Source organism: Ursus maritimus, unplaced genomic scaffold (assembly GCF_017311325.1).
Source record: "Ursus maritimus isolate PB19 unplaced genomic scaffold, ASM1731132v1 scaffold_7, whole genome shotgun sequence".
Classification (NCBI taxonomy): Eukaryota; Metazoa; Chordata; class Mammalia; order Carnivora; family Ursidae; genus Ursus; species Ursus maritimus.
The window spans coordinates 24521084-24547484 of NW_024426885.1; the positions used below are offsets into that span (position 1 = coordinate 24521084).

General features: G+C 38.4%; 1 protein-coding gene across 1 annotated transcript in view; it reads left to right on the forward strand.

The window, feature by feature from the left end:
* The window catches only part of CFAP43 (cilia and flagella associated protein 43), a 105437-nt gene that overhangs the window by 20198 nt on the left and 58838 nt on the right, over positions 1 to 26401 (forward strand). The window contains exons 6-16 of the mRNA XM_040624397.1: positions 12 to 171; positions 3140 to 3207; positions 6110 to 6241; positions 10368 to 10484; positions 13304 to 13384; positions 16406 to 16554; positions 17421 to 17524; positions 20832 to 20972; positions 21770 to 21942; positions 23210 to 23359; positions 25404 to 25534. Coding sequence (XP_040480331.1) covers positions 12 to 171; positions 3140 to 3207; positions 6110 to 6241; positions 10368 to 10484; positions 13304 to 13384; positions 16406 to 16554; positions 17421 to 17524; positions 20832 to 20972; positions 21770 to 21942; positions 23210 to 23359; positions 25404 to 25534 — 1406 coding nt within the window. The remainder of the gene's footprint in view (positions 1 to 11; positions 172 to 3139; positions 3208 to 6109; positions 6242 to 10367; positions 10485 to 13303; positions 13385 to 16405; positions 16555 to 17420; positions 17525 to 20831; positions 20973 to 21769; positions 21943 to 23209; positions 23360 to 25403; positions 25535 to 26401) is intronic.

A 26401-nucleotide genomic window follows, 5' to 3' on the forward strand; every position in this document is an offset into this window, starting at 1 on the left:
TTTCCCTAAAGCCTAAAGATGATCTCTTTCCTTCGCTTCACCCATCTATGCATTGCTGGACTCCAACAAGTGACCTCTATGTTGGCTGTGAAGAGGGTCATCTTTTAATGGTTAATGGAGAAACCTTGAAGGTGACTCTACTTACTAAGATAGAAGACACAGTACCAAAGGGTGAGAAACTGCTTTACTTCATTATTCCTAGAAGTGTACCATTGGTGATGGTTTTACACTTGAAGATGGGTGCGTGTTCCCTATTTTTCTCCTTCTCAGAGCCATCTTTGATCCTTTCTTTCCTTTATCCCATAGTTACCAAATCCCGTGGGTGTTCCTCATTGCTAGGACTTATTGACTGTTCTGTGCTCTAGGTATTTTGCTATACTCTGTATATTTCATGTAATCCTCAGAACACTTTATACGGAGATACATTTTCATCTCCATGAGACAGATGAAAAAATGGAAGCATTGAGAGATTAAGACAAACGCCCAAATTCAGGTAACTAGTAAACTGTGGAGCTGACACCTAAACCCAGGCAATAAGACTTCAGAGTCCAAGTTCTTAGCTCCTATGCTGTATCCTTTCCCATGTATATGCCTGTTCTGTTTAATCAGCAAATTATGCCTTTTCCTGCTCTCCACCCTTCTCAAGGCATTTTTTTCACAATGACTTTATCTTTTAACTGTCATCTTGAAAATTACCTTTGTGTTCCTTGGTTAGAATTTCTAAGAGAATATAATCTATTCTCCTTAGATCTGGTATCCATTCCTGGTCCCATCAGCTGTGGCCAGGGTTGGGCCTTAGTCACAGGAGCTAATGTCCATTTGGTAGGGGCTAGGTGTAGACCTTTTGAGAAGGGAGCCTTGCTAGGGCAAGCTCCCCAGTCTGTCCAATGCACTCTCCATTCCAGTTCCTCTTATTATTTCACAAATTTTGATTTCTGCAGCAGCCTTAGGACTGACTTCATTGGCCTTAATCTATAGCTAACCCAAACCAGGCATCGCATCCCTGCCAAACTGTCCTTAAAGATCGTTTCAGCATGCAATTCAAGGACTGCTCTGCCTTGATTCCAAGCCCTCTCAATTTGATCCTACCTGCTCCATTCACTTTCTTTCCTTCTACTCCCCAGGATGAGTTTTCTGATCTAGCTGGTCATTTCTTCCTGTCATTTCACAGACCTGCCTCCTAGCTCACTCCCTTGCCAATTTGCTCTCCGAATCCTTGAGCTTCTAGCTCAGTACCACCTCCTACAGCAAGTTTCCCTCAGCACAGTGCCCCTCATCTACTCCTGCTGCCATTCCCTGGCTTAGACTTCACTGGGGCCATTAGGTTTGACTTTCCTGCCCCTGCCATGGCTTCCCTTTACTGTCACTTGTACCCTCCAGGCTAAGTTCTCTCTAATCTTGCATCCACGGTGTCATCCCAACCTTAGGGCAAAGTTCAGTGCCCCTGTGTGGGATATCTTCTAACAGAGCCTGTAACAGAGCCTCATCCTGTGCTTTCACAATTTCCTGTGTGCATGTCTGTCTTTCCCACCAGGTATCAATTCTTTGAAGTCAAGAACTATGTTTTACTCATCCTTTGGCTCCAAAGTTTAATCCCAGAGACTGCTACAGAGTAAATTAGTGCCTATATGTGTTTGTAAAATGAATTCAAAAGCAATGTTTCTCATTTCCAAACTGCTGTCCCATCTGTAATATGTTATACACAATTTAGGACTTAATCATATATAGTCTTATATTGTTTACTATTTCCTTCTTCCATACTATTCCTAATAATTTTCATGGTATATTATAAATGCTTTAGTATAAATATTTGTCTAACCTCTACGATGTGGAAGACACGAAGCAAGGTGCCTCAGAGGTGATATAAATGGTAAATATATGATCTTATGATTTTTACCCTTGAGGGATTTATATTTTATTAAAGAGAACTAAACAAGTAGATAATTATAGCCAAGTAGATTAAGATAATTTTATTAAAGGGAAACTTAACAAAGTGCTGTGGGAATTCAAATGAGGGGAACAGGCCAAGTTAAGTCATTTTGAAGGTGGCATTTGAAATGGCCCTTGCAGGATGGGTTCACAGGCAGATGAGGGTAGGTGGAGTTTCAGTCAATGGTATCTGCAGAGACAAGAAAAACTGGGGAAGGTTGAGACACAAAAGGTGGTCCAGTCTGTCTGGAGCATTGAGTGTTACACAGGGCTAGTGGGGAACAAAAGGACATACATACCATGTCTGACCTTGAATATCCAGCTAAGATGTTTATACTCAATTCAGCTGACAGCGGGCAGACATCAAAAACTTCTGAATAGGGATGTACTCCAAAAGGAATTGTGCACGGGCAGATTAGCTTAGCCATCATTCAAGAAAGGACGATCCTAGAAGCCGGAGGCTATAAGCATCAGGCATCTAGATTATGCCTTGAGTCATAAGAACCTGGACTCTAGTGGTACTTGGATTGAAAAAGAAGGAATTGCTGAGAGGTGAATAGTCTTTGAAGGAAAGAACAGTATGTTTCTTAGCATCTGGCAAAATGTCAAGCACGTAGTATACAGTAAGCAAATAATTTGATGGATGCTTTCTGAGCTTTTGATCTTATAGTTCTCATGGTTTATCTACATAAAAGATAATACGCTTTTGTTCTTTTCCCCAAGGACAATATTTTATTACTAACAATTATTCTTATAGAACATTTTTTCTTTTTACCTTCTATTTATCCATTTTTAGTTATTTACTGAGGTTTGAATTTACATACCATAAAATGTACAAATCTTAAGTATGCAGCTTGATAATAAGTTAGGTTTGGTTTTATTTATTTTTTCCTGGCATCTTAAAATCTCTCACAATGCTTTCCTAAAATAAGAAAATATATTAACTATGTAATTCTATAATGTTAGTTACACAGATCTGATGATACAGAGCTTTAAAAAACTCATGTGATTTACATTAATAATCAATGCTGAGCAGCTTTTTTTATTCATTGTTTGGAAGGCATGATAACACATATTCTGATAGGAAGTTGATTTTTGGAAAGGATTACAAAGAAATGAATAGTCCTAGGAAAGCGAATGAGATTAATTACTTTGTACTGCACTTTTAATTATGTGTCACCTATTTTACCTTATTTTTCTTTTCCAAAAGAGGGAAGAAATCTTATCAGTCCAGTCACCATGGTATATCAGAAGGGAGGCGTGCTGATTTCTGGAATTGTAATGTATTTTTTTCTTCAAAATTAATTGCTTTCAAGAATATATACAATTTCCATTTGCTGCTACTTACTGTTATGAGTCATAATTTGGGGTGTCGGGTTCTGTCAGATTATTAAAATTGTTTTCTTTTGGGATACTATTATAAAACTTTTTATATGAAGAATTTTTCATATGTATATAAAAGTAGAGAGAACAGTAAAATGGACTGCCATATATCTGGACTATTGCAAATAATCAAAAGTAGAATTAAAAACTCTGGGCCCCCCCAGAACACCTAATATCTGTCACCCAACTTCATGCCTGTTTGTGCACTTAATATATTGGTTGTCAGACACAAACAGAACCTTTTGTCTAAGCTTCAGCTTAGCCTCCTGTGCATATTCATTTAGCTTACATGTATTATACTGTTATTGTTCATATTAGAATTAGCATTAATGGCCTTCATTTATTTGGTGCTTACTTTTTACCAGGCACCATGCTAAGTGCTACATAGCATGTATTATCTTATTGGTTCTCATAATGACATTATCAAGTTGGAATATTGACATCCTCCTTATACAGAGGAAGGAGCCAAGCCTTACAGAGTTCACCAGCCAGTAAATGGAGTCACTGAGGCTTGAACCCAGATGTGTCAAACTCCAAAGTCTTTGCTCTCAATTATTAGAGCATACAGCCTCAGTTAAGTATGCAAAGGGGTCAGATGACATTGCTTTTCCGTGGTGTTGTTTCAGTGCTAAGGTTTGGAGCTGACCTACACTAAAATCTCAGGTCTACTGGTAGATGTCCCAAGACCACTGTTAGCTTTTTCTCTTCCATTGCCACAGATCACATTTCCAGGACCCTGAGGGCAGTTGGGCCATGATGTCAGGGTGGGAGATGTAGCTTCACCAATGAGAAGCAATCTGGAACTCATAAACCTACACTCACCTAGTAATCCGTCCCCCTCCCCTACAACCTTACAATAGACTGTCCTCCCCCCCACCCCTGCCACTGCCACTGCCGCCCCACCTCCTACATTTAGTCTGCATTTATGGCCTTTTATGACTCTTGCCCTTCTCAAGGCCACCCTTGGCATTTTTTACTTTTATTTTCATTTATTTTTATTTTTTTTCAGAGAGAGAGAGTATGAGTGTGGAGGGACAGAAGGAGAATGAGAGAGAGAATCTTAAGCAGGCCCTACGCTCAGTGCAGAACCTTAACACAGGGCTCCATCTCATGACCCTGAGACCATACCTGAGCTGAAATCAAGAGTCAGGTGCTAAACCAACTGAGCCACCCAGGTGCCCCTCACCCTTGACATTTTTTAAAACCTAGTTTAGGGGCACCTGGCTGTCTCAGTCGATAGAGGATGTGACTCTTGATATTGGAGTTGTGAGTTTGAGCCCCACACTGAGGGTAGAGATTACTTAAAAAATAAAATAAAAAAAAACCCAAAACAACTAGTTTAAAGGAATGGTTGGAGCATCTATTCCATGAGAAATGGAGGATGATGATGAGTTTGGAGAAAGCACCTTGCATGTTTTATCCCCCAGCTCCCAAGTATGCAAACCCAGCTATCTCACTAATGCATATACTTTAGTTATAGTGGGATCCAATCTAGAAATGATGGATTAATTGCCTAAAGCCTCTTGACTACTGTGAAAACAACTCAAATTCCTCTTGAGAATAGTTAAATGAACCTAAATCTGTTTACAGCCAGCCAACCAACTAATTTTTACTGGATACTTGCCCTCTTTCCAGCACTGTGAGAGAAACACAAAAGGTGGATATAAAGGAAATAAACAGACTGTGGACTCTGGGAAACAAACTGAGGGCTTCAGAGGGGAGGGGGGTGAGGGATTGGGATAGGCCAGTGATGGGTATTAAGGAGAGCACATATTGCATGGTGCACTGGGTGTTATACGCAAATAATGAATCATGGAACATTGCATCAAAAACTGGGGATGTACTGTATGGTGACTAATGTAACAAAAGAAAAATTATTAAAGAAAAGAAAAGAAAAGAAAAGAAAAGAAAAGAAAAGAAAAGAAAAGAAAAGAAAAGAAAAGAAAAGAAACAGCACAATCCCTACCTTTGAGTTGAAGGTACCTTCTTCTTTGAGAAGAAATGCACATAATAATGATTAAATAATATATATTAAGGTTAGTGTTTCTTGAAGTAAGGAGACTCTATATATAAGCCACCTAATGAACTGCTTCATTTGCCCTACCTCCTGTATAATGAAGAAAGTGGTAAAAAGATAGATGCTAGATGGATGGAACTAGAAGGTATGCTAAGCAAAATTAGTCAGTCAGAGAAAGACAAATACCATATGATTTCACTCATATGTGGAATTTAAGAAACAAAACAGATGAACATAGGGGAAGGGAAGGAAAAATAAAGTGAAAATTGAGAAGGAGCAAACCATAAGAGACACTGAACTCTAGGAAACAAACTGAGGGTTGCTGGAGGGGAGGTGGGTGGGGGAAGGGATAATTGGGTGATGGGCATTAAGGGGAGCACTTGATGCGATGAGCGCTGGGTGTTATATACAACCAATGAATCACTAAATTCTACCTCTGAAACTAATAAAAAAATTTCTAACTTCATTAAAGAAGACATTACTTGAGGGGAAAAAAAAGATAGATGTTAGAGAAGTTCAAAGAAAGGAGAGATTGGTAAAATTTTAGGTCACAAAATTTTGTGTTACAAAAGAGATAAAATTGAAACTTCACCAGGAAGGGTGGTTAAAAGTTGCCTAAATAAAGATAAGACAGGGCATTCTAGATAATGTAAACATTGATGATGAATCTAAAAATAAACTGTGGATGATAGTAAGTCTTAGCTCGTATGGCATGGAAAGTATGCTCTGCATTGACTGGGACTGATTTTCTTTGTTTATCTCATTGTTCTTGGTCTCTAGGATGGCTTTGTGTATTCTTTTACTATTAAAGATTCAACTTACAAAGTAGAGGATTTTCTTGAGATTGAAGGGCCTGTGGAACATATGGTATTTTCCCCAAATTACCACATGTTGCTGATTAAAACAGACAAGGTATGCTAGATGGTGATTTCTTGATATACAATTTTCAAATATTATTATCATTGCACTACAGGAATGAAGAGTGTAGTGCTTCATAGTGATACTCTACCAGTCAGGACTCCTTTGGTTACAAATGAAAAAATACCTAACTTAAAAGACCTAAATAACAAAAAGTGTTTTGTTTATTCATTTGTTTGTTTTTGCGCGTGTAACTAAAAGGGCAAGGAGTTAATCTGATTCCAGGGGCTCCCATGATGTTGCTGACCTTGTTTTGTGACCATCTCTTCGCTCTGTTTCCTCTCTGCTGTCACCCTTCCCATGCAGATTCTCCTGTGAGGTATCCAGAGAACCTCCCGAAACTCTAGTTTATATTTCTACCCTCGTGGTGACCCTAGTGGGAAGGACACCATGAAAAAATGTCCTGGAATTTAGACTCATTATGCTTACTTGGGTCACCTCTCTACCCATGTGGCAATTACTATGTCCAGGAGGATTCTAAGCTGTCATTGACCAGGCCTAAGTCACATGCCTACCCTTGGACCCTGTGTAGAGTCAACCCAACCAAACATGGACTGAGATTGGGGTCATAGATGGTTCTCTAAGGAAAATATGGTTCTGTAAAAGAAGAGGGGAAGGGGAATAAATGCAGGATAAAATAAAATCTCCATCTTAATTGTACTGTTAGAAAGACTCCTAATTAATGGAATGACTCTCAAAAGACAGGGTTAGCAGTAATTTATATTGTTAGGCAATGACTTTAGGTGGGTTATAAGGAAAGATCAATGATTTTCTGCCTAAAGGAAACTTAAATTTAAATATGGAAAGATTTCATGCTGGTAAATACCTGAAGTTAAAACAACTGTGCTAACCATGTTCTAATAAATAATAAATAATTGACAATCCTAAAATATCTATAGAGAACAGGAAACAACAAAAAAATGGAACTTAACAGAAGGGAGAAAGACTGAAATAGAACTTCTAAAAGAGAAAATATACTAAAAAAGTAAAAATGAAATGAATAGGTCTGACAGAAGGTCAGACACAGCCAAAGAGAGAATTGGTGAACTGGTGATAGATCAAAAGAAGTTATCTAGAATGTAGCCCAGATATACAAAAGGGTAGGAAATACAGAAGGGAGAGTAGGAGACATGAATGATACAGTGTATGTTTGATTGGAACCCCAGAGAGGAGAGAGAGTGGTGTACAGACAATATTTAAAGAGATATTTTCCAAAACTGATTAAAGACATGAATTTACAGATTCAAGAGGTTCAGTGAATCTCACGCAGAATACCTAAAAAGATAACTCACACTTAGACTTAACAAAGTAAAACTGTTGAAAACCAAAGACAAAATCTTAAAAGCAATCAGAAAGAAAAACAGATTATTTCAAAGGAATTTCAATTAGACTAACAGCTGACTTGTCTGTGGCAATAATGTAAGTAAGAAATAGTGGAATGCTACTTTCCATGTAGAGCAGGAGGGATCAGCGAACTATGGCCCTGTAGGCCAAAGCCAGCCTGCTGCTTGTTTTTATAAATCAAGTTTTATTGGAACACAGTCATAACCATTCATTTATGTATTGTCTATGAATGCTTTCACACGTTTACAATGGTAGAATTAAATAGTTGTGAGAGATCACATGGCCAGCAAAGCCCAACATATTTACTATATGTTCATTTAAAGAAAAAGTATGCCAATGTAATGAAGTAAGCTAACTGCCACCTGGAATTCTATACCCAGTAAGAATACTTTTCAGTATAGGGGTGAAAAAAGAAATTTTTAGATGCTCCAAAACTGAGAGTTTGTCAGCAGCAGACCATTACTAGAGAAAATTCTAGAGAATGTACTTCAGGCAGAAGGAAAATGTTCCCAGATGGAAGATTGTGTTATAAGAATGAATAGTAGTAAATGTGTGGAGAAATGTAAATAAACACTGCCTGTATAAAACAGCAAAAATAATGTGAGGTTGGGTTTAAAAATAGAATTGAATTAAAATCCCAGACAACAATAATGTAAACTGGAGGGGAAAGAGTAAATGGAATGAGTGCTTCAAGTCCATTTTTTACTTTCCTAGGCAGAAAGTAAAGGTTTTAAGTAATCTTGTGGTATTTATAAATTAAGTATGCATATTGTAACTTCTAAGGTAACTGCTGAAAGAACTGAAACAGTAGATGAAATTTCTACACTATAGATGGGGAAAGTGAAACATTTTTTAAAAAGCAATCCAAAACAGGGTAAGAAAAGAGAGAAAAAGAACCATAAAACAAGTAAGAAAATAGAAGCATAAATTAAAATGTAATACTTAAACTCAAATATATTAGTAATTACAGTGAAAGTAAAGCAGATAATAGATGTAGTTAAAAGGCAAAGGTTACAATACTGGATTAAAAAAAAAAAGCAAAACCCAGTTACGTACTGTTTATAAGTGATGCAGCTAAAGCATAAGGGTACAGTAAGATTGAAAGTAAATAAAAATAAAAAATACAGTAACATTGAAAGTAAATTTAAAAATTGAAAGTAAGTAAAAAGAAAAAGATCTAACATGCAAACATTAACAAAAAGAAAGCCAATGGTGCTGTATTTATATTAGACAAAATAGACTTTCTGGCAAAAAAACATTACTAAAGATAAATGAGCTTATTTCAAGAATAGTAAGAGGTAAAATTCACTAGGAATATATAAACATTTAAAATATGTAGGTACTAAATAAAATAGTCCCAAAATATATAAAGCAAAATGTGACAAAATGACAAGGAGAAGCAAAGTTGTAATCTCAATGGTAGACTTTAATACACTTTTCTCAGTACATGATAGAATAAATTGTATCCCCAACACTGCAGCCAAAGTGAGAAAAATTTTTCCATTTTCTCTTCAGAACCTTCCAGTGATTCCCCCATGTTATTCTGACTAAGAGCCAGAATCCTCACTATGCTTTACAATCCCTTCATGATGTGGATTCTACTCACAACTGGGCCTTATCTCCCCCTACCCTGCTTCTTGTTCACCCTGCTGTCGTCATACTGGCCATTATGCTATATTCTTTAACCTCACCCAGCATGTTCCTCCCTCAGTGTTTGCACTGGCTGCTCTCTCTGTCTGGAATGTTCTCCCCATAGAATCCACATGAATCCTTTCTTTCCTCATTTCCTTCAAGTCTTTTATCTAAAGTCACCTCTGTAAAGCCTTTCTTGGATACTCGGTTTAGAATTTCACATTCTTATTTTGCCATGCCATATCCTCTTTCCCTGATTTATTTTTGATTCTTACAATCACTGCTGTTTATTTAGTTACCTTATCCATTGTCTGAATCCCCCAGCAGAATGTAAGCTCCATGAGGATGGGGAATTTTAGTCTGATGTAGGCCCAGGATCCAGAGCAGTGCCCAGCACAGTGTATCCACTCAATATTTGTTGAAGGAATGAATGAAAGGTAAAATCAGTAAATATCTATCAAATTTAGACTCTACAGAGTTGTATTTTTTAAATAAACAAGAACAGAAATATTCACGTTTAACTCAAGTAAACTTGAAGAACTTGCTGTTAGTTGAAAGCAGACTTCTTATTGCTACTTAAATACCCACACCATATTACAGTTAATTGGCAGAGAGTCACAAATGACAGGATAGATTTTTTTGAGAGGTGAATTGGCAGCTGAGAATGATAAAGAAGTCATAAAGTAACAGCTTCAGCCACACCTCCACAATTTCCACAAAGGCTTATTTAAGTTTGTATCCGTGCCCACCGTGGTTTAGTATGTGGTAAGACTTAGTTCTGGTTTTCCACATTTTCCAACTTTTTGGATAAATAGACAATATTTTTGAAGTCAGAAAAAATGTTTTGTTGTGTTTTATAACTTAAAAAACAAATGCTTGGAGTTGGAGAAAAGAAGAAAGTCCCATTTATTGATTATTTTAAATGACGAATGAATGAATGAGTGAGTGAATCAATAAACAAACAAATTAAGCATGTAGATTTTAAGCTCCTCAAGGTCAGGGCCTTACTTAAGTTATTAAGTAATGTCTCACACAGTGCCTTGCTCACAGTGAACATTTAATATTTGTTAAACTGCATACACAACAATTGCATCATATTTCTCTTTCTTTCTCTCTTTCTTTCTTTTTTTGGTATATTTCACAGGGATCTGTTTATATTTATACTCTTGGTGAGAAGCCAACTTTTGATAAAGTCCTAGAGGCTTGTGATGGGAAATTTCAGGCAATTGACTTTATCCCACCCGGAAATGAATACTGCATGGTAAGGAACACTTTATTATTTCACAGTAGGATTTAAAGAAAAGATTTTGGAAGATCATGTGCAAACTTGCACAAATAGGAGGCAGAGGGTATTCTTGAGGATGTGGAAGAAATGCCAACCACTTCCATCATCAAATCTACTCCCCAGTTAGATGACATCATTGTATTGTGACTTCATAATATTAAGTGTCTGAAAACAGTCAAAGCAATTGAAATCTTAGGAGCCATCCTGTTTATACTCACCATCCAAGTTTTCCAAGTCAGATCTTTCAACACCTTCATTGCTAAAGAGTTATGAAACTCATTAAACAATTAATGTTTACCCTCTTTCAGAGTGGTACAGACCCTCTGAGGATGAAAATGAAATACTAGCCATGCTCAAAACATGAATTCAATTGACTTAGGAACAGTAATCCACCTGCTACATTCAAAAAAGAAACTTTTTTCCTGGTGTTTAACGCTTACCTTTATTGATCTCAAGAAACATTTCATTTTTTATATATAATTCATCAATAAATCCATTAGGATTTTGGGAGTCCTAGCAAAATATTTACAAGAGCTATATAAGAAAAGCTTCAAAACTGATGAAAGAAATAAAAATCTAAATAAATAAATACTCCATGTACATGGAAAAGAAGACTCAATATTGTCAAGGTGTCAGTTCTTTCCAACCTTACCTATAGATTCAAAGAAACTGATTCTGAAGTGTATATGGAGAGGCAAAAGACTCAGAATTGCAAATACAATATTGAAGAACAAAGTATAGAACTAACACTATCCAATTTATTACAAAGCCACAGTAATTGAGACAGTATGGTATTGGTGAAAGACTGGACAAATAGGTGAATGGAACAGAATAGAGAACCTAGAAATAGACCCACATGAATATAGGTAACTGACCTTGGACAAAGGAGCAAAAGCAATTCAGTTGAGAAGGGATAGTCTTTTCACCAAATGGTTGCAGGAGCAACTGCACATCCACATGCAAAATCATCATCATCACCATAGTCACAGACCTTATACTTTCTCAAAAGTAACTCACATTGGGTTATAGACCTAGATGTAAAACGAAAAACTATACAATTCCTAGAAAATGGCATAGGAGAAAAATCGAAGTGATCTTGGGTTTGGCTATGACTTTCTTGACACAACTCAAAAATATAATCCACAAAAGGAAAAACTGATAAGTTGGACTTCATTAAAATAAAAAATGTGTACTCTGGGAAAGACACCATTAAGAGAAAGAAAAGACAAGCCACAAACTGGGAAAAAAATCTTTGCAAAACATGTATGTGATAAAGGACTGGTTTCCAAAATGTAAAAAAATTCTTAAAACTCGACAATAAGAAAATAACCAACCCCAGTAAAAAAATGAGCAAAAGATCAAATACTTTGCCACAGAAAATATACAGATGGCATATAAGTATATCAAAAGATGTTCAACATTATTCACCATTAGAGAATTGCAAATGAAAACAATGAGATGACACCACACATGTATTAGAATATCTAAAATCTAAAACGCTGGCAATATCAAGTGCTAGCAAGGATATCAAGTTGCTAGCAAGCAACAGAAACATTCATTGCCTACAGGAATCAAAATGGTACAGCCACTTTGCAAGTTTGCACTTTCTCACAAAACTAAACATACTCTTACTTTATGATTCAGCAATTGAGCTTCTTGTTATTTACTTAAATTAGTTGGAAACCTATGCCTGCACAAAAACCTTCACATGAATGTTTATAGCAGCTTTATTCATAGTTGCCAAAACTTGGAAGTAACCAAGATGTCCTTCAATAGGTAAATGGATAAACGAACTGTGGCGTATCAATACAATGGAATATTATTCAGCACTAAGAATAAGTGAGTGATTAAGCTATGAAAAGACACAGAATAGCCTTAAATGCATAACATTAAATGAAAGAAGCCAATTTGAGAAAGATGTATGATTTCCTCTGTATGACTTCTGGAAAAAGAAAAACTATGGAGACAGTAAAAAGTTCAGGGGTTGCCAGGGGTTCAGTGGGGAAAGACAGAGGTGGATCACAGAGAATTTTTAGGGCAGTGAAACTATTTGGTATGATACTGTGATGGTGGATACATATCATACATTTGTCAAAACCCATAGAATGGATAACACAAAGAATGAACCCTAATGTAAACTATGGGCTTTAGTCAATAATAATGAATCAATATTGGCTCATCAATTCTAATAAATGCACCACTAATGCAAGATAATAATAGAGGAGATAGTATGTATGTGTGTGGAGGAGGGTAAGGGCAACTCTGTACTTTCTGCTCAAATTTTCTGTAATACTAAAACTGCTCTTAAAAGCAGTCTGTTAGGGGCACCTGGGTGGCTCTTGACTCTTGATCTCAGTTCAGGTCTTGATCTCAGGATCTTGAGTTCAAGACCCATGTTTGTTTGTTTTGTTTTGTTTTTAAAGCAAAGGCTGTTAGTTAAAAAAAAAAAACATATAATTTCCTATTTCTAGCTTTATTCTTTAAACAATAATCCTGTTGAATTTCCAAGTAACTCAATTATGTTACATGGTAAAAAATTAATTTCACTTTTCTGATCTTTGTTATATGTTACTTAAATTGTATTAAAGATAATAGTTAAAAAAAGATAATAATTTTTGTTCAAATCAGAAGTACTAATGTTGTGATTGTCACTATAATCCATATAAGTAAACTGACATTTTATACTAAATCATCAGTTATTGACATACTATAAAGGGATTTAGAACATGCTTCCATAACAGAGTCTTATATTCCATTTAGAGTTTTCTTTTTCTTCCTTTTTTTTTGTTTAATAGACACTCACACATTCAGGGGAAGTTTGTGTTTGGTATATAGAAGATGGTACTTGTGCCAGCAGGATTTATCTGAATACCCCAGTAAGTGTGCCTTATAAATGGATTAAAATATTGAATTCTAATCCAATCTATGTTTTCATAATTACATGTCAATAGTCTGTGGAAATACTTGATGCAGATGGCTTATTGCATTTTTATCCTATATATTTAGAATAATTCTTGTGTATAAAATATGTTCTACAGCCCAGAGGGTGGAACATAAGGTACTAAATTGGTGTATAGGAAAGTTTTTCTGTGGCGGCAGTTATTGCCGAAGTCCTAGTGGTTTATATCTCACTCGTGCTGTAAGTTCATTGTGGATTGGCAGGGTCTCTGCTCCAGAGTCCCTCTCTCAGGGAGCCAGGCTGAGGGAGGGTCCACCAACTAGTAGCTCCTCAGGGCCACAGTATGGGAAGGGAGTGCCAGAGAGTCTTGAACTAATAGTTAGTTGCTTTTACTAAAAAATGAATCACTCCCTTTGCCATAACTTGTTAAATGGCCCCATCTAACCTCAAGGAGGTCAGTTAGAAATGAAAGAAAATTGCCACTTTAACCAGCTTGAGCCAAAAATAAAAAAGTGGGGGTTATTGGCTTAATCAGCTATAAAGTATAGGATTTTTCTGGTCTCAGATGTGGCTCAGTCCAGCAACTCAAATGATATTACCAAGGATCTTGTTTTTCTCTCTATGTCTGTAGTTTCATCTCAGGCTTCTTTTAGCAGTACCCAAATGCCACAGGTGTCAACGTCACAGGTGTCAGACCATCAGGGAAGAAAGCCTCCTCTAGTGGGAAGAGGAAGAGAAAAGAAATTTCTCCTTTCCATGAAGCTAAATGTCTTCTAATGTCTTAATAACATCTCTGAACTAATCACTGTGGACAGGGGAATGAGAAATGCTAATTGGCTTAAGCTCAGCCTTGAAAATGGGAGTCAGATCTGTTTCACTGAACCCCCAAAGTAGGAGAGATGATTTCTCAATAGCTATTCAAGGAATTTTCCAGAAGGAAGGTGTTTGGGTGCTGGGTGACAAACCACAATTGCTCACAACACTCGCCACAAGGAGATACCATTATTTCTGCCATGTTCATAGTACATTTTACATAAAATAATATTTTAAAAACATAAAAGGACCAAGAAATGATGGCAATGCTATTTTCCTTTAAAATTATCATCCTTTGATGTATTATACAGTTCTAGGTGAGATACGGATCTTGGATCTTAGTAGTAGGTAGGGAAGTAACAATCCTTCCCATTTATAAAATTAAAATCTCAATTATAAAACAAGAGGAAGTGTCATACCTCACATAAGAAAATTACAAGATGCAGAAGATACACAATTCAACGGGATATATAAAACTCACCCTGACAAGTAAACATAAAAATTCTTACCTAAAGCACTGAAATATGAGTAGACTACACACTCTGGTGACAAGAGCTCAGATGTGTTCATTTCTATTAGAACTGCTAGAGCTAGACAAGATCTTAAAGCTCATCTGATCACATCTGCTTTCACAAAGGACATGCAAATGGTTAACAACCCACCCAGGAGTCCCTATAATCAGGACTTAACCTTGCTCTTCTTGGCTAAGGAGAGAGATAGGCACCATGAGAAGGTCTGCTTTCTGCACCAGAGATCTTCACTTCACCAGAGCAGGGGGGAGAAATTCAGACAGCATTCACAGTTAGTTGGACAAACCTTCATTGAGCTCCAAACCATGAATATGATTTTATTCAAAACGGTTTACTCATGTGGTTCAGCCCGAGTTGGGAATAATTGGTGGTTTTTCCTCACTGGAGAATTCTGCTACCTTGTGGGGAATTGATAAGTACACTGACCCTGCAATGCTGAGGCCAGATCTCCCTGCGATGCCTGGGACTGTGTTCCCCATGAACATTTTAGACAGTGGGCTTCAGAGAACCTGGCCCAGTACTATCATGGGAGAATATCTGGACACTAGCAGCTTCCCTTGATGGTACTTGCTAAGGTACGTAAGACCCCTCCAGATACTGCTGTCCATGTTTAGCCCAGCCTACTATTGCCCTGGAATGGAGGATAATTTCAACAGATTATTTTGAGAACACACACACACACACACACACACACACACACACACACACAGAGACACACACAGACACACACACACACTGAGAGATCCCATAAAGACTTTCAGTTTAAAAAAAAGAAAAATAGAAAGACACTCGCCATTTCCAGTTTCACACTGAGATACCACTGAAGACTCAACCTTTAAACTTCACCTTTAAAAATAAAATGAAAACCTCCTTGGTTGAGCAACTGTGCATTCAAATGAGGCAGGACACCTGAGTTCTCAGCTTCATCATCAGCTATGGGATCCTGAGGCAAATTGCTATTCTTTTCTTGGCCTCCATTTTCTGTTCTACAAAGTGATTATCTCTTAAGGTCTTTTCTATTTCTAATGTTCTATGATTTTATTCAAAACAACCTACAAAGTATAATTATAGAGGAATAAAGCTGATTGCTTAAGTGTCATGAAAGCAAATTTATTCTTCTAGACATCATATTCTGTAAATGATTGTGAGATGAGCGGGAATCCGTGATGCATGTCTTTGCTTATAGAACACATGAGGCGGTGATATGGTTATTGTCTTCCTCCATCACACCAGCGTCCCAGGATCTACCATTATCCAGCAGATGAATGCTGAGTTTTAAACATCACTAATATTCGGTGACGATGTCCAAAAGATGCTATGGATGTATTTTAAATTTGTTTTATTTTTTCGTTATTATTGGTATAATCATTTTAAAATCATTTAGGGATAAAAATGAAGCCATGGTTTAAAGCTCAAGAAATCTCTTTATAATTTTATGATTCTAACGTTAGGATAAAAGAATAACATACAGATTCCTGTGACTTATGCAGTCAATTAGCTCAGGAATGCTGCATGCCTAACTTGTAATACCATACAACCCTTGCCACTGTCCTCATCCGGAGGGCTTTTCAAATAAACTGTAGATTCTTATGTGGGTAAAGCAGGCTTCGTGTTCTGGCGCAGTGGAGTTAAGCATCTGGGGTTATTTTAAACAGGCGACAGTTCTGGCTTGCTCTCCTTCCTCCCTCTCTGCGGCTGTGGGCACCATGGGTGGCTCCGTCCACTTCCTCGATGTCAGGGATGCTGAGGCCCCTCAAGCAATTCACAGGGCCTTCCCCTCCGAATGGTCTGTGCAGCACCTCCTGTAAGTACTTCCTGCTTCTGGCAGCAACATTGTCATGGCCTGTCAGTTGAGAATTCCAGGAAAGCCATAATTTTTATTTTAAGGTTATCCACTTGAAGGGGGAGGGGCAGAGGGCGAGGGAGAGAGAGTCTTAAGCAGACTCTGTGCTGAGCACGGAGGCCAATGTGGGGCTCAATCTCACAACCCCTGAGATCATGACCTGAGCCAAAACCAAGAGTCAGATGCTTAACCATTGGTACCATCCAGATGCCCCAAACCGTAATTTCTTTCAATTTTAAGTTTTACATGTTTTGTTTTGAAAATGAATACACTGACTCAGTTCAGCATTCCAAAAGTACAGATGGGGGCGTAGCAAAAAGTCTCCCCCTCTTGTCCCCATCCACCCAGTTCTCCTCCCTGGAGACAGCCTGTTCCCAATTTCTCATGTCTTCTTTCCAGAGATAGTCTATCCATAAATAAGCAAAAATGTAAATACTTCCTTTTAATTACACAAATAATTATCAAGTAGTTAATATGTGCTATGTACTTGGTTCTGTTAACTTCATGAGATGGATGTTTTTGTCTCCATTACAGAGCAGGGACATAAGGCACAAAGTGTTTAAGTGACTTGCTTCATGTTACACAGGTAGGAAATGGCAAATGTCAGGAGCAGAACCCAGGCAGTTGGGCTTCAGAGTCACTGAGTCTTCTTGACTGTGCACTTACAAACTGCAATTTGGAATAGCATTAACCTGGAATGTCACAAACATAAGAATGACTGGTTTTGAGTGTATCTCCACACTGTCATTCAGTAAATTTGCTTACCATCTTATTAGTGAAACAAGCAAAATCTGATCCTCAGATTTCTTTTTTTCTTTCTTTTCTAGTTATGACCAGCGAGGGATATATCTATTAGTTGGAACATCAGAAGGCTTTGTCTTTATTATCAATGCCAATCCATCAAGCTTGTTTCAGATCCTTGGATTCATAGGTACTACATAATTTAAAATATTGATGACTTCATTCCAAAGAATTTGAGGTTGTGGAAATAGGGCTCTAGTGAAACAATTATTTGTGATATATTTTCTAAAAAAGAAACATCTAAGTTACATAGGAGAATTCCTATATCATATTTAAAGGGTTTTTGATACATCTGCTTGGTATATAGTTGATGTTAAACGAACCTTCTTAAATAAATTAATGAATTAATTTCAATATTTCTAATGTTAGACATTATATATAGTGTATATATGCATATAATATATATATATGTGTGTGTGTATATATATATATATGTATATATATATATATATATAATGCTAGATATATATAATGTTATTACCAAAAAAAAGTTTGGTTTATCCTTGAAATGTATTTTAAAATACTTTATTTCTATTTAATAAAGATATCTAAGGAAAGTTTTATTATATACATCTTTAATATTTCCTCTTTAAACAAAATGATATCCAGCTTTTTCAGTAATGCCATCCACATGCCCAGGTAAACTACAGACCTGGCAGGTGAGGTAACACTTATATGATAAATAGTAAGAACTAATACTTTTCTTTCTGTCTTAAGGACCAGATATATATGTATATTTTCCCCAAAAACATATTTTTAAATTTATTCATTGACTTCTTAAAATTAGTGAGTGACTACTAGGTGTAAAATGCTGAACCTAGGCCAGTGGGGGCATGGGAAGGTCAAGGAGACAATTTAGTGGTAGAGGAATAAGCAGAGTGCTATGTAGTCTCAAAGGAAGAAGCAATTAATTCTGCCAGGTATGAGGAAAGGAGTGGGCATGGAGGGGGACACAGATAAGGAAGTGTGGAGGATTGAGGGAGAGTTCTCTGAGGGTGTAAGTCGTGGAGGATGGGGCATATTAGTATTCCAGCTCAAGATAAAAGACTGAGCAAAGGCACTTGGAATGGCAGGAAGTCTGGTATAATGGGTAAACAGAAGAGTTTACTAGATGACGATCATGGCAATGAAGTCTGAAAGAAGGCGAAGGTCTTAAATATGATTCCAAGGAGTCTGGACTTTTTTCTGTGGGTAATGAGACACCATCAGAAGTTTTCAAGATGAGACAGGTATGATTTGACTTGGATTTTAGAGGACGACTCTGCCACAAGCGTGAAGGATAGAGCTGAAAGGCAAGAGAATGGAATAAAAAAGATGAGTTAGGGAATAATTATAGTAGCCCAGGCAAGAGGTGATATTAATCGTAACAGCTGCCAACATTTATTGAGGGATTCCTTGCCATGTGATAGTCAGTGTTCTAAGAACTTGGTATGTGTTAATTCATTTAACCCTTACAGACAACTTTTATGAGGTAGAGACTTTTACTATCCGAATTTACAGATGAGGCAATTGAGGCACAGTTAATACTCGTTCAGAGTCATGTAGCTCGGCAGTGGTGGAGCCAGGACTCGATCTCAGGAAGTCTATCCTCGGGCTTTTGCTCTTATCCACAGTGCACACACTGTGTTGCAGTCATGGAAAGAGAAAGGAAGGGACAGCTCTGAGTGATGGAATTGATAGGACTTGGTTTTCCATTAAATGTGAAAGGGGAGGATCAGCAATGACTCCAAAATTTCTAGCCTGTGATTTCATCAAATGAAGTAAAAACTCAAGACAGAATGTTGAGGGATAGTGTGAGCTGACGAGCTCTTTAGAGTTGAAGCTAAATAAGCTCTTCAGTGGGGGATGTTTAGCTAATGTTTGGAAGTAGAGATCTGTAGTTCAAGTCTCAATGGTAGAATTCGGATCTTGAAATTATGGAAGCCGATGAGATGGCTTAAGAAGACAGAGTAAAGGGGCGCCTGGGTGGCACAGCGGTTAAGCGCCTGCCTTCGGCTCAGGGCGTGATCCTGGCGTTATGGGATCGAGCCCCACATCAGGCATCTCCGCTGTGAGCCTGCTTCTTTCTCTCCCACTCCCCCTGCTTGTGTTCCCTCTCTCGCTGGCTGTCTCTGGCACTGTCGAATAAATAAATAAAATCTTAAAAAAAAAAAAAAAGAAGACAGAGTAAAAGCAAATCCAGTTCCTTAATGAGACCAAACAGGTAAGCTAAATATGTAAATTTGAAAGCGTGGAGTATGGTAGGACCTATGGCTTACCTCAGAGTGGTTGCATATCCTGCCTAAATATTCCATTTTTTAATATATCTGGTCAGTCAGAGTGTGGGACGGGAAAAGCAACTTCCACTGAAGTTGTGGACCAAGGAAGATGGCACAGTGAAGCAAACAGGACAGGCCAGAGTAACGAGAGCACTGGGAGTCACCCGCTCTGGAAAGAGCTTGAGGGAGGAAGGCTGGATGAGGGTGTGGACTGGCATGAACTCCAGTGCCCTGAGGGCTGGGCAGTCAGAAAGTGAAGTCAGTAAGTAGCAACTCCTGTTTTAAGGAGTTTGCACCAGAGAAAAGAGAATTGGCATAGATGGCAACCGTGGTGGGGAAGCAGGGCTGCAGCAAGGGCTCAATTTGAAGACCAGGGAGTCTTGAGAGCTGAATAGAAGAAACCATAAAAGACACAGGAAGATAAAATGAGGTCCTTGAGAGCACATGGTCTAATAGGAGACTGGTGACATGGGCTCAAAATCAGAGATGCAAAGGATTGCATTTTGTTCATACAAAAATGCCTTCTGGATAAGAACACTAAGGTCCGCTTTGTATCGGATGTCTTTGGTTTTCTTTGTTATGTCAGAGGAGAGATCATTAGTTGAACACCTGAGGGGAGAGGCTGATAAAGTGGACACGTATAGAACAGCCCCTGTTGAAAGGGGGAGTAGTGACTCCAGAAAGAACTGAAGGTGTGCCCCAGGCATGGCACCTTCCAGAGGCCTGACTTCCAGAGAAGCAAACTAATTAAGTCATGGGCATTTCCACCACCCCTGCAATACCTTGACTACAGATGCAAAGAACACTGATGTTCTTTGGTCTGGTATCAGGAGTGGATGAAAAGGCCACAGTGGAGCATTGAGGGGCTGGAGCATTGAGGTGCTGCTGAGTGGGGTGAACATGGCAGACCCCAGAGGGCTTCCTTGACCCGGAAAGAAGCTGAGCCCTACTGAGCGGCTTGAACTTGCCAACCTGGATATCTAATCACGACAGTTCCTCATCAGTCATCAAAAATGTCCCCATCACTTGTATTTAAAAGACACTTTAAATATGCAGCAAATAAATTGAAATCTTAATATGTAGTGAAGCCAATTCTATAATGTGGTATCTTACTTGGGAAGACAAAAGCTTCTTTAAACTTATGAATGACCACTTATGATGATTTCCATCTGCTTTCAGAGATGGGCAAAGACATTTTACAAATATCCACAGTGTCTCTTTTGGAAACAGACATAGTAGAAGTGATGGTGCTTTTTCCACTTCCAGAAACAGGAAGAAGCAGATTGGAAATATTTACTCTGCCTAAAATACTGCCACAAGGTAAAGAAAAATCAGGCAGCCAGTTCTGTGCTGGGCCCAAATGAGTAGTTGCTTAGCTTGCTTGCTTGCTTTTTTTTGCCCCCCTAGTGATTGCATTTTTTTCCTCTTAGCACATGAAGAGGTAAAATGGCCGTCTCTTGTGCATCTTACAAAGTAAAACTGATGTGGCTGCTAACAATGTGAAATGTGGACTTTCCTCTAGGCCTTGTCATTCATATGAACCTATCTTATTACAAGAGAAGGGAAACGGGATCCACTGGCACTTCTGTCAGATTGATTTGTCATTTTGTGATATCTCTTGTTTTGTAGCTTCAAATATACATAGTTAACTTCAGACTGGCTACTGTGTAGTTACTTTCACTGATAAAATTGTAAAAGAAAGCTTTTTGGATAAAGAGGCCAGATAGAATAGACACTCTGTTTTAGGAAACAAATATATTTGGTTAGCTAGTTTGAAAATACATAATTACAGAGTATAAGAGAGCTGAAAATCTCAAAGTACTCTTGTGTCTTAATTAAGAATCTCTAGACCATCATGAGTATCTTTTCATATGTCTCTACTTAATTGATTAAATTAGCCAAGGCCTTCTAACGGATATTTTATGCACTGTCAGTCATTTAATACTCAAGTAGTTCTAATGAAGTTGTTTTTGAATCATTTTTATCTTCTCAATAGCCTCTGCGTTATTAATTGAGCATTTAAATTTTTATTTCATTTTTCATAGTTGTTCCTAATGATTAAAAAATAAAATCAATATACAGCGCAAATGAACTGTCTTCTTCCTCAAATCTTATAGTTTCTGCGAGCTTTACTGATGAAAGAGGGAGGCTGAAAGATGCACTCATTCACAGGTTCCGGTATGAGATAGAACACAGCCTGTCCTCTGCTGTGCTGGACTTTCAAAGTCACCAAATATATGGCTTCTGTAACCAAGTGCCATACATCTGCAGCTACCTTCTTCCTGAACAAGTATGCCAAAACTTAAGTATGCTGTTATTTATCTTAGAAATCAAGATTGACACATTGTATTAATTAGACACAATCCGTGCTTTAACACTATAGTCCAGTTAATAAATGGCTTTATTATAGTAACATAATATTCTTGAATTATATATATTATTAGCATTGTTTGTTAATCCATCATACATACCTTTGAGCACAGTCATACTTGTGCTACATACATCCTACTTGTTAGATAAACATGCAGCTAACACTATTATTTTAGTGCCTTTAAAAACAACATAGCCTTAGAACATCTATTCCACAGGTGTCAGGTGTCAATGGTTTTCCATGGAAATTTGCACCTGAGCCATATGCAAAATTGCACAAAATAGATAAACTGTGTTTCCGCCATCCTTGCATTACACTCATTTCAAGCATCTCTCGTATAATACCACTCCTGCTACACACACTGGCCCAGATTATCTACTACCCTTCCTTCTAAACCCTACTCTCCCAGGGTAGTCAATGTCAGCAAGGTATGAGACACAGAGATTCCAAGAAAGAAGAAATGTTTGTGGCAAGGAGAATTCAAGGAAAGCTTCACGGAGGAAGTAATATTTGACCTGGCTTTTGAAGAATAGGTCAGACTTAGACATGGAGAAATACTGTGTACAATCTTGGCAGGGGGTAGAGAGGAGACAGGTTGATAGGAATGGAGTGGGGAAGGGCATTCCAGACAAAAGGCATGGCATGTGTAGGGTCTTGGAGGTGGAAGTACATGAGGGAATACTGACTCATGTAATTGGACTTGAGCATGGGGGCATGTGAAAAAGTAAATAAAGATTGTCAGGGGTGCCTGGGTGGCTCAGTCAGTTAAGCCTCTGCCTTCAGCTCAGGTTATGATCTGGAGGTGCAGGGATCAAGCCCCGTGTCGGGCTCCCTGCTCAGCGGGGAGTCTGCTTGTCCCTCTCACTCTGCCCCTCCCCCCTGCTCGTGCATGTGCTCTCTCTCTTCCAAATAAATTAAAAAAATATTTTTTAAAAAATAAAGATTGTTGGTGTAGGCTGGGATCTTTCATGGTAGCTAATGTTTAAAGACTTCTCTCTTAGTTGGTTAGAAAAACTTTAATTTGCAAACAGAGATGAAAATGTGGTGCAAGAAATGGGGTGTATCAGGTTTATTTCCATTGACAGTGTTTGCAGATTTGAATCTGACCATATGTGCACAAGTGCAAGCTCTAAGGTGCTGCTCCCCTGATCTTTTCTATAATGGGGTCTTGTTCTTTGATCGGCAGGAACACAGTGGTATTTGCGTGCTTAAGCCACACCAAAAAGTGCAAAGCAAACACTATGGGCCTGGAACACTCTCTCTGTCTCCACATGGGTTGTGGCTCATAACAATAGCTAAAGGTGGAATTCTGTGCATCCGAGATGTTCGTACTTTGGTAAGCTACCCCCCCCCCTTTTTTTTTTTACCTTGGTATGTGTATCTTGATCTCATTTAAGGAACAAAAAGCCCTTAGGGAAGGAATTGGGCTTCTTTCTTAGGTAAATTAATCATCATTTATTTACCACTGATGGTAGTACTGACTTAAACATTTTACAGGTGTTTTTATGTACTGAGGTTTGAGTTTCCAAGGGAGGAAACACCAACCAGTAGACCAAGATCTGCCAATAAAGAGCGTGGGACAGGGATACTGTAGGTGAGCTGCGGCCCAGCTCTGTCGCCACTTAGTTTCGCGTCTTGGATACTCACTGAGCTTCACTGAGCTTCAGGTGCTCATCTGTATTATTGGGGGAACCTTCCATACTCTCAACCCATGGGATTCTGATGAGAGCCAGGGAAAGGGTATATGCAAAACTGCCTTGGAAATAGTGAATTGCTGTGCAAACCTAGGGATTATTACTCCTGTCTCCCTGGCCTGGAGCGACTCTGGGCTGGTTGCTGCTGCCCGCTTCCCCCACCCAGTTCTTTTGAGTGGTGCTAGAAGAGCATAAGGGAGAGGATGTAGCCCTTACTGAATCTTCCCTCATCACTTGCAGACCCCAACATCCCCAATAGTGCTACCATTTCTGATTTCCATTGAAAAAGTGAAAATAGTTTCTTCTCACCCAAATGTGGAGGATCCTTTTCTAGGTTTTTAAGGCCATGTTGTACTGGTTATCAGTATACTTTAATGAGGTCAGTGATTCTTATCCCACACACCTGGAGCCTTGCAACCACCTACATGACACACTCCTGCAGGGCCACAGATGAACTGGGCCATGGTGTGTACATCTGGCTCTCCTTGTTCATCTGTGTAAGAAACCATATTTGAACTACAACTGGGCAAAACTGATACTATCATTATACAGGAAAACTCTTGAATCCTTTAGAGATTATTTTGAAGTTGACAATTTGCCAACTTTGCTACATTGTCTCTTATTCAAATGATTTATAATAGATGTCACTGCTGATGGTGGCATGAAAGTTCTTCTGGGTGATTCTATGCAAAGCGCCTCATATCTGAGGTTATTCATGGCAGTGCTGTTTGTAAAAGCAACCTAATGACCATCAGCGGAGGACTGGATAAATAAATAACGCTATATAAACAATACATAAAGAAAATATATATTATGCAGAATGAGAACATATTTATGCCACAATATGGAAAGAACCTCAAGATCTGCTTTTAAGAAGGAAAAGCAAAGTGCATAATATATTATGCTACAATTTATGTTTAAAATTATGTCCGCATAAACATTTGTTCATATACATTTAAAAACCTCTGAAGGGACATTTAAAGTATTAATTGGCTGATTGGCTTTGGGAGGTGGTTGGGGAATGGAGACAGGAAGGAGATTTCACTGCATACTCTTCTAGTTTTTGAATCTTGAACCATTTGAATGCCTTGCCTATTCAAAAAGTTAAATTAAAAAAAAATCATGGTTGAGAACCACTGTGACACAGAAATCCCGGTTTTTAGTCAAGGAACTTAAACTGTTGCCCTCTGTAACAAATCAGTGATGGGTTTTCTTTGGCTTCTACTTGAACTGGCTTAGCGTCCTCCATGTGGGGCTTGTTACCCTCCGTTCTCCACAGTGCCTATTACCCTCTCTCAGCCACTCATCACACATAAATGAAACCTACCTGACTCTTGAAGGCACCTGAGTCTGCCATTTCTGCTCACTGACGTTGACCCTCCCCTAACTTGTAGCCTTCAGGAAGTTGCTTCTGTGTGTCTGGTTTTCCTATTACAAATTGGTGATAACAATCTCTCTCCTTCCATGCTACACAAATGAGAAAATAAACCAGTATTGGTGAGTGTGTTTTGAACTCGGGATTTTCATACTATGAGTTACTAAGACACTACTTCCATGCCAAATAAAATGTTGTTAACAAATACAAAAAGATTTACCCGCAAGCAAAAGTGCCTGTGACCCTCTTAGGAAAACCATGTGGTAGAATTGCATTTGTAATTTCTGCACTTTGTTCCTAAAACTATTGAGGAAACGTTTGTTCGAAGTCGGAGTCATTCTCACCAGGGATGTGGGATTCAATCAGTGAAAATTTCAATGGATGGACAAAACATTCTGGTGAATGGGAGAGATGATGGCACCCTGGTTTACCTGAGATGGAGGTAGGTACAGTATACAGTAGGCAACTTCATGGGGTATAGTGTTTTAAAATAAAGACTTTGTGACTATTTATGTATAGCAAGGCCACCATAACAGGAGGCAACTGCCACTGAAAATATTATTATACTCACAGATCCTAAAAGAAGGGGGTTTGCCAAGCTATGTGGCAGGGCCACGTGGGAAAGCCCCTAGGTGGGTAAGGAGGCAGAGAGAACAAAGGAAACATGGGCAAAAGCCTTATTTTGGTTTCCATGAGAAAGAGCAGGCAGGTTTAGCACTGGCTAGTTGGGACCATTTCAGCAGGTTCTGGGGCATGGATGCTGGCCCTGGTTGTCTGGTACTTGGCCCAGGGGTGATTAAGACAGGGAAATAGTAGCCCTGTGTTGGAGGTGGATTGATTGTTTTACATTTGAGAGGTGGCTCCAGGGTGAGTGGTTTCCTGTCTGTAGCAATTGGCAGGTCTTGAAAGGGGCAGCCCCTCCAGGGTCAGCAAGGCCCCAGATGTCAAAGCATCAAAAGACAAAAAATAACAAGACATGATTAGTGCGTATGAGGTGATCAGTCCTCCCCTTCATAGCACCTGTTGAAGGAGTACAAGGAATGAGGACAATCCTGAAGAGTAGATAATTTTTCAAACTCCTATTCATCCCTTAAAAAACCTGACATAGATTTGTATGCATGTGCACACACATGTAGATATACTTCCCTAGTTAAACTTTGCTTAGACAATATTAAATTACTTAGGCTTTGCTTAGATTAAAATTAAAATTCTAAAAAAATACTACTCAAGCTAATAAATGATGACCAAGGGGTAGAGAGCCTGAAGGTGACAGCCTGGACTTTTTATGTTGCCTTGTTTGGTCTGTCGA